Below are 13896 nucleotides of genomic sequence, written 5' to 3' on the forward strand. Positions count from 1 at the left end.
GGCTTCATTGCTAGCTGTTGCATTCTCCTCTTAACTAGAGTGGCACCAGCTTTGAGCTATTGCCAACTGCCTATACTATTCTAACCGTGACCCTTAGTTTAAATAAATAGAAGTCAAAGTGGCAGAAGATTCTAAGAGGGAATAAAACATCCTGCACACAGGATGTAGAACTAGTTTAAGTTGTCTAAAGGTGGCTATTAGAAAACTACCCAAAGATGGCTACGGTACTGGTAGTTGAGAAAGAACAGGCAGTTGGATTCATCCTCTGGTCACTGATTTAGTTAGGAAACCTGATTTAGAGACATACCACTCCTTGATTCATTTCTTTCTTCCCTTTGTCTGGCTGTAGTCAGGTTCTGGGTGTCAGGGTCCTTTGTTCCCATACTGCAGAGATGCTGACTTCCTGTGCTGTCCAGCTAAGGGCAGCACAGAGGGCTTGGGGAACCTGAAACCATGCTTTAGCTTCTCTGTCTTAAGTCCATAGTCCTTAACTCCCCAGGGTGGTGGTTCTGAGAAGGCAAGTTCTTTACAAAAACAGCCAGCGTGTATGTGTGTGTGTGTCTGAGGCAGAAGAACACATGATATTTTATTAGTGGAGTGGCCCAGCATGGAATAAGGGTCTGGTTAGGGTAATTCAAACATGCCTCTCGGTAACTGCTTCAACTTTTCACATCCTTGCCCTACAGCAGGCTCTCTAACTTTGTGCAGAGGCCTCTCTCATCTCTGAATTCCTAGTTCACAGAAACAAGAATACCCTGAAGACAAGAATACATTTTAGGAATATTTTATTTGTCTTTTAAGATTACATAGTCATTATTGCTGATCTAATACAATCACTTAGACATGAAGATTTCCAAGAGCTTTTAAGAAATGGCGACCCTTAGAGGTTTTATTCCTTTCAGTAAGATGACAGTGAGAACTAAATGACTATTTATATATATATATATGTGTATATATATATATATATATATGTATATGTATTGTATAGATAGTTTAGAACCTGTCCGCATATAATTTGCTGGTGTAGCCTATTTTCTTTCCGTAATTTTCCTTTATTAAAAAAGCTTAATGCAACAATGCATTTTGATTTCTTTTTTTAAAACGATAACAAAGTTAATTTCGAGAAAACCACAGGAGCAGCAATTTCAGATCTGTTCAGAGAAAAGCCAAGCAGCAAAAAAGCTTTGCAGGAGTATGTGGCCATAAGGAGCCGTGCTCATATAGGAGGGTAGGATGGGGAGATAGGAGGGCAAAGGGAAGGCAGACTAGGTACATTTTTTTTTTAATGAGAAAAAGAAAACTGAATATTTCTATTAAGAAGGCAAAGAAGACCTTGAAAACTAGCACAAATTCATTGTAGAGAAAATGGTATGTATCCCCATAGGCCAGGGCCACATACAAAGAGATAATTAGCCTTCTTTCCCATTTTTCCAGATAGCTAGGATGCATCTAAGGTGAGAAATTGAAGGAAAGAAGACACATTGCTCCGATTCCAAGGGTAGAGGGAACAATTACCAGATTCTAGCACTAAGATAGAATTCAAATACTCAGGAGGCCTGGGCCTCTTTCTTTTTAATGGTTGATGACGCAGAGTCCCCAGAGAGGGAAGAAAGGTCATCTGAAACTCAGAGGCAAATACCTCACTAGGGGTAGCAATACTGGTAGCCTAACTTAGAATCCCAGTGTGGTTTCTTTATTTGGAATGGGTCTCTTCACTATAGCAAGTCAGAGAGTATTCTGGAAGTACCAGCTCCACAGAGAGCAATGCTTTGCTAAGAAATAGCAGGTTATGACTTTTGGTCTATGAAACTAATAGGCTAGAGTCCTTATATCTGCCTACTGGAATCTGCTGTGGGTATAAGACAAATTACAAAGATCTGAATCTTTTTCTAAAGGGATCCAATTAATTAATATAAAAAACAGAACTGGGTAGGCAAAAGGAAGAACTGAGTAGCCTAGTGGAACTTTCAGCATTTATGATCTTCCTATAAAAAAAAATAGCCATGTATGTGACACTTCTCTAGTACTTGCTGAGATATATGGCCTCTGAAGAACCAGACTTTAAGGACTAAGCCCATATACTATTTAATGAGGCAAATAGCCATTTACCCAAGTTCCACCTCTCTACCTCCAAAAGTAAGGTCACTTCTACACTAGCTATGAGGGTATATAAATAAAGAACAGAGGAAGTTAGAGAGAGTGGAGGTAGGAGAGGAAAAGCAGGATGGGAAGGTTATAGTGATCCTGGGTGGTCAGGTGTTTCCTTGAGTCACCTTGGTCTTTAGACTTTGAGGCAGACCAGCATAAGAAAAAATTGGGAAAAAAACAACAAACATGAGAGTGTTAAGTAGGGTTGGCAGGGGAAGAGGAACTCATTTAATTCAAGATCCCTAGGGCCACTCCAGACTTTAACTCTTAGAACCTATCTGGTCCCAACAGAATCCTTGAGACCAGGTGAGTCTCCAAAAGGAATCCACCTCTTGGGTGGGACATAAAATTTCATGCTGCTCACATTACTAATATTTTGTAATGTTGGTGTTATTCAAGAAACTACCTCTGAAATACAGAATCCTTAAATGGAAGAGGTCAGATCATAAAAGATATGCCAGCAGAGAAGAAAGAACACATATCAGATTGCAGATCTGTTTCATCAATGGCAATGGCCAAAGGTATAAATGTCTGATGAGGTTCAAACTAGCTTTGATCATCTGGATACAGTTTAGAGTGTCAAATCCTTCCCCAGAAACAAATAAATATACTCTGCTTCTTTAAAGTGTCAAGTTTTAGACCTCCAAATCCCTACTCAATTTCAGAAGTAGTTTTAGGCAATAAGATGCTTCCAGAAGGAGTGTTTCATAACAAACCCTCCTTTTCTGAGAGTGGCAGTCTGGAGGGGGCTTCCTGGGAAATTATAGTTAAATGACTAGGAAGTAAAACTATGGGTCCCAGTGGAGCTGGCCCCCACTTCCTGAGTGAGCAGAGGTTGGCTGGGTTAGAAAGATGGCAAAACAAATGTCTGACACACACCAAAGTTGATGAGGAAATAATGGCAGCACATCCCTCTTGGAACTAGAAAGTGTTAAAATGGACATAAATATTCAAGGAGAAGAAAGAAGTCCTGAGTAAGGAAGGAGACCCCCAGTAGGCACAGGCACAGCTGAGTTCTTGGTGTAGCTTGCCAAAGCCATAGCACTCCTTCCTTACTAGCCTTTGTATAAAGAAGGCAGTGATAGTGATGGCCATATAAATTCGGTGGCTTCCAAAAGGCCTCACACCTGGGGAAAGGCCTAAGCTGAGAAAGGCAGCTGTTGAAAATTTATTCCAGAAAACCCCAGGGAATAAGGAGTCTGGAATCCCTGGACTAACTCTTGATCCTGGACAAGAAAAAAATGGCCATTGCTGAGGATTCAGAGTCAATGGGGAATGATGTGAATGATGCACTGGAAATGGTTGCCCCATTTCTTTCCTTCCTCAGCCTGTCCTCTGTGGCTGTCATGGCCCTTGGGGCAGTAACCACACTCAGGGCCAGGGCTACAGGCACAGAATTCTAGATTTTAATAAATAAATAACCTAACATATAAGGTGAGCACGGCGGGCAGCTCTGATTGGAGAAGCAGCTTGCTGGGTTTTTTCTTGTATAGTAGTGGAGAAAAGGCTTGGAGCTCTATTCCTTACAACCTCTTCTGGCTTGAGTTACAGAAACTTAATACCTGGAAGGAAAAAGAAAGATGAGACTGTGATGTTGTCAGCTAGCGGGGATGCTGGGACATGAAGAGCCTGCTTAAAGGTATACCAGGGAGGTGGGCACTTTTCTGGAGTGTATGGTGGGGGTAGATAATTGTGGCTCTTTTTTACATTGGTGGAAAAGGACAGTATTTCTCCATAAAGAGATAAAAATCATAGCAAGAAGATGAAGCAGAGAAAGGCAATTCAGGAAGGGGAACACTAATGTCTGAAGGAGGCCATTTGAAGAATCCTTTGGGGTGGCAGTGACGGGGAGTGGTTTTATTTTTCTGAGTTCATGTAAATGTATGTGGTGGGGGATGCAAAGACCAATTCCAGTGCAGGAAGCTCTCTACTTCCTAGGCTTCCCTGATTTCTGGGGAGCCCAAGTCACCTGTAGTAATTAGGCTTGAAGGGCCCATTCTTGTTGAGTCCCAGATACTTGGCCTGTTCATCTGTCAGCTCTGTCAGGTGGGCATCAAAGGTAGGCAGGTGTAGGCTCGCCACATACTCATCTGGAACAGACCACAGAAGCACTGGTATGAGCATTCATGCCTCCTAGCTGGCTGTTCTCCCTAAGATAGGCTCTAATTCCTGGAGCTGAATAAAAAATGCTTAACTTTTGCCCACTGGCCCTCGGTTCTAAGGAATGGTTGCCTTTAGCTTTGAGCCCAGTGCTTCTGAAAGCCATAATATCTTTCCTTACTCTTTCTTCCTTGAACCTTTCCTTCTCCCCAGAAAGGTGAGAGAGAGATGAAAGAAGCAATAGGCCTTAGGGTCTAAAAGAAAGAATGGGATAATAGAGAGGCTAAACAATGGAAAGCTCCAACTTTAGTTGAACTGTAGACTTTGGGTCACTCAGAAAAGATAACACCTGGGGAAATTGGAAAGCCATAACCAAGAAGGATGCGACACTGTGTGCTTTGCCTCTAGTACTCTTAGTTCTTACAAGTTTCTGTTTACATTCTATCATCTGCATACATAGCACTTATTTATATTCTGTCATTTCCTATGAATTTATTTGGCTTCCCCAACTTCATTATATATTCAGTCAGAATACAGACTGCTCTATTTCTTTTATATCCTTCCAAAGTGTCTATTAAAGGGAAAATATATCAACTACTAACAGTTGCTATGTGCCTAGTGCTAAAGCAAAACAAAACCAGAAGCTGATTTATCCCCTGATCCTTGACTCAGGAATTTATAAACACACTGAATCAGTTCTGGTGCATGAGGCAGCCTCTTTAAAAATTTAAGACAGTTTAATGTTTCTCTTATACAAACACTCACATAACTAAACTCTGAACAGGAGCTATTCAGAGTCTCGCCTTTGGCCCGAAGCAATGGGGTTAGTGTTAGAAGTTGTAGTATGAAAGTTCTGTGCAGTGTGAGAGAAGTCTGGTAGGGGCTATTCAGCAGCCTAGAACTGGAATAACTCAGATGTCACAAGCTAGGAGATAACTTCTCTCTTTTGGAGGAAGATTTTTTTTCTCCTCTGAGATTCTTTCATATAAGATACTTTAAGAGAGAAAACCCTTAAAATTCACAGGCAGGTAAACTAAATCAGAGCAAAGTGTCACAACTTCACTAGGGCAACCCATGTGGAAAATGGGATAAATCGAACCTAGGAATCTTAGCTCCTTCTTTACAAGATACAGCTATCTTTTTTTTTCTATCCATAAGAAAGTTAATGGCCCCAAAATTCCTTTAGCCTCTGATTCTGAACTACTTGGTAAGGATAGGGATGGAAAAGCACATGCTTACCCATTTTCTTGGGCAATAGGTAGACATCCTGCTTATAGCGACCCTCAGGAGCATTATAAAGCTCTATCAAGGCAAGAGCCTAGAGAAACAGACAGATGGATTCAGATGTGCCATTCATAGCAATCTACCTCATGTCAAGTGAAACCTGGCTGGTCTGAGGGCCCTCTCCAGCCCACTGCTGTCCCACTCTGGAGGCCTTACCTGAGTAGTAGCAGTGATTGAGAGCACAAATGTAGGCACTGTGGAGCAGCTTAGGTTCAGCAGACGGCCCTAGTGATCAAGGTGAAGACACAGATGGGTTACGACAAAGTTGCAGGCCTTCTAAGAGCGAGGGAAGAACATGACTGCTGTTTTCTAAATGCTTCCCAACTAACATTGCTGGACAAAAAGCAGGTATTCAATAAATAGGAGGTAACTGATTGACACTTAAATGAGATCACTGAAAATTCTGGATAATTTGATAAAGGTAATCTCTAAAAGATTTCTGGAATTATGTAGAAAGGAATAGAGACGGTCACTTGATACTAAGGGTTTATGCCAAGGAAGGTATATTTCTCTCAAATTTTCCACTCTCTATGGAAAAATATTTTCCTTCTGAGGATTGGTATTCCTTTGAAAGACTATCCTAAACAATATTCTAGTCAAATCCAGGAATGATCTCTCCAGGTTGTAAGGGGAAATATCTTTGGATTTAGGAAGCTGTAATGATTTTTGTGCTTCTTCCTCAGTTAGGTTCTCCTGAATTCAAGGGCAGATTTGTATTTTGAGTAGGTATTAAGACAGTAGAAGACCTAGAAATTGCCCCCAATGCCACCCTTTCCTATTTTGTTTCCTAGTAAGAATGACCACATTTTTTGCTCAACTATATGCCCCAAAATACCTGTGGTGCTTGCTTTTGTCACCAAAATCACTAGGCGGGATGTCCCAGGGCAATAAGAAATAAGTCGCCAGACAGTGGGCTGACTTCAAAGCTATTGATGCATATTTAACAACCTGCCCATCCCCCCTCCCTATACACACTCCTTCCTTGTGAGGAAATAATTCAGTCCCTTTACAGATGCCCTAAAGTATCTGAGAAGGTGGGATAAGATGAGGAAAAGGTAAAGAGAACAGTAAGGATACTCAAACCTAATTTTACGGGCCCCTAGATAAAGACAGTGTATCTTTCAAAACCCAAGAAAAGTATTCTTAGTCTCCTTGTTATTTTGGTATCTTTCCCTGAAGAAGAGAAAGCTTCAAGGTAAGAACACAGGGCATCATCATAGCTGTCAGAAATCCAGAGGAGATTTGAAGAAAGGAAATGTGGTCAGACATTGACATGGAAGGCTAAGTGGAATGACAGTCAAGAATAAGTATGAGCCAGAAGAAGCCAGGATGGGGAGAGTTCAATCAAGCAACCAGTATAGCTGGGTGCCTCCTACACATTTGGCTCAATTAAGGGAAATGGACACTCAGAAACAGGGAATCTATCAGCAAAGACATGACTTTCCCAGAGCTTGCCTAAGACAGTTTTAGAGTTAGGAATATCTACTTTATCCTTACTGATTAAACCATCCCACAAATGACATTATCTCTTTGTAAGCATCACTCAAAGTGGCATTGGTGCTATCTGTAATTCCTTCCACAGTAATAGTCATCATCTGACTCAACCTGTAGAGTGACATGGAGAGACAGGATAATTGGTGAAAAGTGGAGAACCAAAATAGTTAGTTAATTGCTGAATGAAAAGATCTTTCACAATTAGAAGTAAAATCCGTTGGTAAAGTAGTTAAACCTGTGCTTAAGAGAAGGCGTTGCAAGTATGAGAGAACATGAGGAGGAGGCGACCTGGGTACTGCAGTCTCTCCTGTCAGGAGTGAGTACCTTTTGCCAGCCTCAGTCTTACCTCTGCCAGCAGTACTATCCTCTTGCCATCAGGCCATATCACATGGTCAACTTGGGATCTCACTCGCTCCCAGGTCAGTTCTGGTGTCCGCAGACTCGCCTGGAACATATACAGCAAGCACATCATCAGACATGGCAAGTCCCACTCTGGGGACAGAAAGATGTTGAAGGGAGCCATTTCAAATAGCAAGTTGAAAGAAGCAACCAACATGCCATATGGAGAATACCTGTCCTGGGTTGGTTAGGACTGATCCATTTCAGGGAATTTAATCTTAGGCCCAGCCAGGGAGGGATCACTCAGGATGTCATTCCACAACATCTACTGTACGCCCACTCTCTGCTGAGCACAGTAAAAGGTGCTATGGGAAATACAAAAGAAACCAAAGACATGGTTTCTGCCTTCAAAAAGCTTCCACTTATAGTTGGGGACATAAAACAATACACATGTGAGAGGAAAAAAAAGCCTTTGAGATACTTACAAAGCAACATGCAAACAAGTGCAAATTAACCCAGTGCAAACTGATACATAAGTGCTGAAGAGACACAGAAAAAAAGGAGGACAGAGCTGAGTGGGATTAGTTAGAGAAGGCTGAATGTCCTAAACATAGCATGCTGGGGCCCAAGGTTTTGCCCTCATGTCCAATGTCCCAGGTTCCACCGTCTCAACATTGGTGGTTCACCCTAAAGTTACAGAAGCTTTGTGACCTAAGTGCAATGTGAGGTAGCCTTTAAAGAAATGCTTAATGTCAAAGTAAAGCTCCAATGGCTCACCCTCCTTCCATTTCTGTACATTGTATATTCAGAGAACAAGAGAAAAAATGTTAACTTTATTAACAGCAGCAATCAAATAACAGTTACAGGGTATAGATTTAAGACAACAACTTCCTTCTTCCAACACGCAATGCCTAAAATAGAAAAGGAGTTGATATTCCAAAACTACGCACTGGCTCATTTGATAAAATTGAGAAGTTCTGCCAAATAGCAGTTTTCTGACAAAACAAGAGAAACACTTTTAGTTATACAAGAATCATTTACTGAGTACATACCATATTCTAGGCATCGTAATATTCTAGGCAATATAGATAAGACTGTGGATTCCTTTAGTGGACTGTGAGCTAATTATGGACAGGGACAGTATCAGTATCTACTTTTCATTTTTATATCCCCAAGGTCTATCTAAGCCTACAAGGGGGTGCTCAATCAGTGTTTAGAAATCCATTATCCCCATCCCTGAGGAAGTACCAATCTAGTGGGAAAGACAGACATATAATTATATTTCAGTATATTCAGAACTATATTAATGGTTTGGACCATTTCTTTATTAGGTAGATGGGAAACATAAAATTTCTTGAGATGTCAAGTTTCATAAATCGGTTCAATCTTTCCACAGGACGATTTGGCAGTAGCTAGCAAAATATTTTTAATTATTTATTTATTTTGGGGGTGGCAGGCTGGTACAGGGATCCAAACCCTTAACCTTAGTATTGTAACACCACGCTCTAACCAACTGAGCTAACTGGCCAGCCCACAGCATTTTATATGTACTTAACACTGATGTACCAATCAACTTCACTTTTGAGGCTCCATCTTATAGAAACACTTGCTTAAGTTCAGAAATGTAACTGTCTAAGAATGTTCAAGCCAGGGTTATTTGTAATAGCAAAAAATGTAAATCAAGAGAAGTAAATCACGATAGTTCTATACAATAGAATATTATGTAACTCTAAAAAAAATTGATCTATATGTGTTAACATGAAAATCATTCATTATTGTTGAGTGAAAAAATCACGTTGCAGAGCAACATAGTAAATATAACCCTAATTTATAGATTTTTTACTTCTTACTTTAAACATTTATATTGTTTGAATTTTAAACTAAGCAAGTATTACTTTAAAATTAGAATTTTAAAAAGAAATTTTATAAATATACACTGTAAATAGAATTCAAAATAATTTAAGCAAATGGACCATTTTGGGAAGTTAAAGATATACAAGGCAATCCTTAGCCTTTGGAAACAGCACCATGGAGGATAATAACCACATAGAGCCAAGAAGATACTCCTTGGCAACACTGGCATTTTTTATTGAGATGACGAGACTTTAAAGTATTTCAGGTTCTAAGTGTTTTATACCCCTCATCTTTTAGAGGACAAACAATCTTGGTGATTGGGAAGAAAGAGCTGATACCATGATAACAACAGTCATAGGAAATATTCCTTGGGAAGAAAGATATGGTGAAATCAAGGAAAGGACACTTTATGAACATAAGAAAATGATCAATGTTTAGTAGAGGCAGTTTACTAGAGCACTACAATGGATATGATGTAGGAAAAAGACCCAAGGGTAAGTTTAAAAAAGGGATTTGAAGAGAAACTTGGTAAACTGATCTCTACCACTGTCCAGAGAGCTCCAGTAAACTGACTATTAAGTTCTATCTGGGAGTCACACTCCTCAAAAGAAAAGGGGTTTCCTATCCGAATGCCTACAGCTTTACAATAATCTCTCTTAAAGACATCCAGTTGTTTTCACTGTGGATTTACAATCACTAAGCAATCTACCAGGAAAATGGTTCTCTATGCAGATTACGTTCCCAAACTAGGTGTACATCCTACCATAAGTTAGCCAGTTATTATGCTTGCACAAATTGGTTTTATATAATTTTGAACAGTACAAATCAGTTTTTTTCAGGAAGAACAACTTTGGTTCTAGTCTATAAAGCATGGAGTCAATAGAAGGTCTCAGGTCAAATCATTCTTTGGCTGGAAAAAACTTTTAAGAGCATGTGTACATAACGGTTTAATCACTTGAATTGTGAAGCTTGACAATCGTACAGGCCTACGTGATGCATATGGGTAAGCAAGTCTGCTTTCAAGAGAAAGAAGACATGTAAAAGAAAGACATGGTGGCTAAGAGCACAGTCTCTATCACAGGTTCCCTAAGTATTCACAGTATTAATGTTTCTCAGAAAAAAATAGAGCTTTCTGAATGATCAACTCTTTTGATGATTTGTTCCTAAAGACGCAGAAGGCAACGTCTAGAGATTAGGTAAAAACTACAAATTCCTACCAAAAAAACCCACAAAAAAACCCTAAGGGTTTTGATTACTACAAATATCTGGATAAATACTTACCAAATCATTCTCCTATGCAATTTCACTGAGTTGACTTATAGTGATTCTCCTCTCTTTTTTCTCACACCCTGCATCTAATCCATTTAGCATATGCCATTGGTCACACTATATCACTTCTTATCACCTCCGTTCCTTACCCACCTAATCCAAGCCACCACCCCTTCTATTGTTTGAAAGAGCCTCCTGTTGTCTCTATCACTACTCAAGCTCTGGAACTGTTTTATTTACACAAAGGACAGAGTAACTTTTTTAAATGTTAATCAGATTTTGTCACTCATCTGTTCAAAACTTTCCAAAGGCTTCTTTCACACTCAGAATAAAATCTAAAGTCCTTATCATGGTCTATAAAGCTCCACACAGCCCGCTACCGCCTTGAGCTGCCTCTTCCCCTTACCACCTGCCCAGTCTGTTCCTGCCACAATGGCTTCTTTTCTGTTCCTCAAACACATCAAGCAGGTTTCTACCTCAGGGTCTTCTACTCATCATTCTCCTCGAATAGAATGCTCAGATGGCTTGCTTCTTCATTTCATTCGGGTTTTTTTTTTCAAATGTTATCTCCTCAGAGAAACCTCCTTTGACCACCCTAACTAAAATAGTGTCCTCACCTTGCTGTTTTTCTTCACTACTAAGCACTCACTGACAATAACTATTTATTTGTTTATTATCTATCTCCCACACTAGAATATAAGCTCCACGAGAGCCAGGATATTATTTACTGATATTTCTTCAGCCAATTGTTCCTAGGTACAGAGCAGAGCAAGTCCTCAATATAAATCTGCTAAACAGTGATTCTGGTTTCAATTATTAGTTGAGTTTGCTATTTCTTTAAATTTCATTTTACATGCCCTGTGACACTAACACCAAAGGTTCAGTAATTTAACTTTTCAAAAGACTTTCTCTCTTTCTGGACATTTAGTTTAGCCACATATCTTCTGCCAAGAAGAGCACAAAGAGAAGAGAAGTGAGAGATGGCCACTGGCTCATGTCAGTGGCAGATATGAGGGGTCTACCTGGAAATATCTGCAAAATAGCTCTATCTCACAGTAGCCAGTATGATCCTTTTAAAATAAAATTTATCCTTTTCAAATACAAGTTAGATCATTAAAACCCTGTAACGGCTCCCTATTCTCTCTGAATATAATCAGGAGTTCTTACACTGGGCTATAAGGCCCTATAAGATCTGGCCTACGACCTCTCTAACTTCATCTTCCCTCTCCCCTGCCCTGTGCCCATTCTACTCCAAGCACACTGGTCTCCTTGTTGCTAGGGCATGTTTTCTAGCTGTTCTCTCTTCTTGAAATGCTCTTCACCTAAAAATCCACATGGCTAACTAAGTCCTTCAAGTCTGATCAAAAATCATCATCTTAATAAAGCTCATTGTTTGATTCCTGTATTTAAAATTACAACCCAGCTCTCGATTCCCCTTACCATGCTCTACTTTTTCTTTTTTTGTGTGTGGTGCTTTCACCTTCTACATACTATGGATTTTATTTATTATGTTTACTGCTCTTCTCACTAAAATGTAAGCTCTATGAAGGCAGGAATCTTTGCTTGCTTTGTTCACTGACTCCAAGCATCTAGAATAGCACCTGGCCTATAGCAATGACATAAAATATATTTGTGATTGGAAGGAAAGAGTCTTCTGACCTTTATCTTGAAAGATTACTTATGTCTGAGCTGCCTTCAAAGGAGAAATCACTATCACAATTTGAAGTTAAAATTAATCTACAAATCATGAGGGAGTAATAATGCAACATATAGGAAAACAACACAAAACAAAAGAAGATTTAAGTCAGAAACCTGGATTTTGTTCTCCAACTTCCATTTTTTTTTTTTTTTTTTTGGAAGCTGTCTGGTAAGGGGATCCAAACCATTGACCTTGACCTTGGTGTTACAACACTATGCTCTAACCAACTGAGCTAACCAGTTGGCCCTCTCCAATTTCATTTTGAATCAATTATATGACTGACGAATTACTTAAGTTCTTAGTTTTCACACTGAAAATTAAGAAAAAGGATAATGCCTCATGGAGTGGTTAAGAGAATAAAATGAGATAAAGTAAAAATATAAAAGGTACATGATTGCATTTGGAGTTATTTTTATTTCAGAGCTTCCTCAGGGTTTAGAAAGGAAAATTCCTTCCCTTACCGCTACTCTGAAGATTTCTCATTAGGACCCAGGGTATGACATGAATACTTTCCTTTAGGCTTTTCCCATTTGGTGGTTCTTATAAGCAAGTTAATCCAGGAAAGGACAATCATGTGCTAGACAGCTTTAGAAATATTATTATCTTTGACCATTTAGCAAAGGGGTGGTACAGCACGTAAGTGAAATGTAAGAGAAAAAAAAAAAAGTCAAGCACCAACTAAATTATTCATTGTAATCAAATTGTCATGGTAAGACAGAATAATGGAGCCATGCCCCTCAGACACCCTAAGGTAGAAATAGGCTCTTAGGAGGTTTTCCTTATAGCTATTTGTAATAATAGAAGAATAGAGTGTAGAGACAAAACGAGAAACCGTATAAAATAAGTATTATCCAACAGCTCTCAATCTATCCACTGATCCTTACCTGGCAATGCTGAAGCTCAATCAGAGCAGCCCTCAGTGGAGATGAAAGCATGCTTTGCTTGAGCCAGTTACCCAGAGAGAAATATAGTTTTGCCATAAAATGCCATAAAAATTTAAAACCAGAGTGAAAGTTACACTGAGAAATACTTTGGTAAGTCTGAAAAGAAATAAATAACACTTCTATTAGCCATTACCAGGGCAACTTATTAGCAACAAGTGCTATGTTGGGTTGGAAAATTATAAGGTGAACATAATAAAATTGGAGAACTAACGTGATAGATTTTCCAGGTTTGAAGAATACATGCTACTACACAATGGCTCTGGATTGATCGTGACACCTACAGACCCAATTACTACAGTTTGGAAAATATGTTAAGGGGAAACCTAACCTAATAAAAGAGGGAGAAAAAAGAGGAAACCATAGTATTTGATAGACATAGTCAATCTTAAGCTATGTAATCCTCCCAGCCCATAGATTTCTCTCCCTTGACTTGTGTCCTTGGACCAACCAACTTATTTCATCTTCATGGTAAAATCAAACATCTCCAAAATACTGACTATAACAGTGATTCACATTCATTGTATCTTTTTTGTAGTTTTGATTTTACCCAGCTAATCCTAAACAAAAAGATAAAATGGCTTATAGTATAAGCAGGTCTCAAGCTTGGGTAAAAGACAATCATCTGAAATAAAGAAGCTATACAGAATTCTCAAACTTAGGCCATTGGACTAGTAAGTAAACAGATGTGGAGAATTCTGCCCGGAAAGTCATGTTTAGAATGGCTGGTGACCCTGCTGTTTCCTCTTCCCATTTGTTTCTTGGGAA

At 39.3% G+C, this 13896-nt stretch overlaps 1 protein-coding gene across 7 annotated transcripts in view; it reads right to left on the minus strand.

Moving 5' to 3' along the window:
- Positions 1–800: 800 nt before the first annotated feature.
- Positions 801–13896, minus strand: part of AHCYL2 (adenosylhomocysteinase like 2) — a 205879-nt gene continuing 192783 nt past the window's right edge. For 5 of the 7 annotated variants that reach the window (XM_063099313.1, XM_063099315.1, XM_063099310.1 and 2 more), the window contains 5 exons: positions 7373–7471; positions 5689–5757; positions 5488–5566; positions 4118–4238; positions 801–3710 (listed from right to left, as the gene is read on the minus strand). In XM_063099313.1, coding sequence (XP_062955383.1) covers positions 3704–3710; positions 4118–4238; positions 5488–5566; positions 5689–5757; positions 7373–7471 — 375 coding nt within the window. In that variant the 3' untranslated portion in view covers positions 801–3703. Of the gene's footprint in view, positions 3711–4113; positions 4239–5487; positions 5567–5688; positions 5758–7372; positions 7472–13896 lie in introns of those variants that run through there. The other 2 variants (XM_063099312.1, XM_063099311.1) reach the window with 1 other exon arrangement.

This window comes from Cynocephalus volans, chromosome 6 (genome assembly GCF_027409185.1).
Source record: "Cynocephalus volans isolate mCynVol1 chromosome 6, mCynVol1.pri, whole genome shotgun sequence".
NCBI lineage: Eukaryota > Metazoa > Chordata > Mammalia > Dermoptera > Cynocephalidae > Cynocephalus > Cynocephalus volans.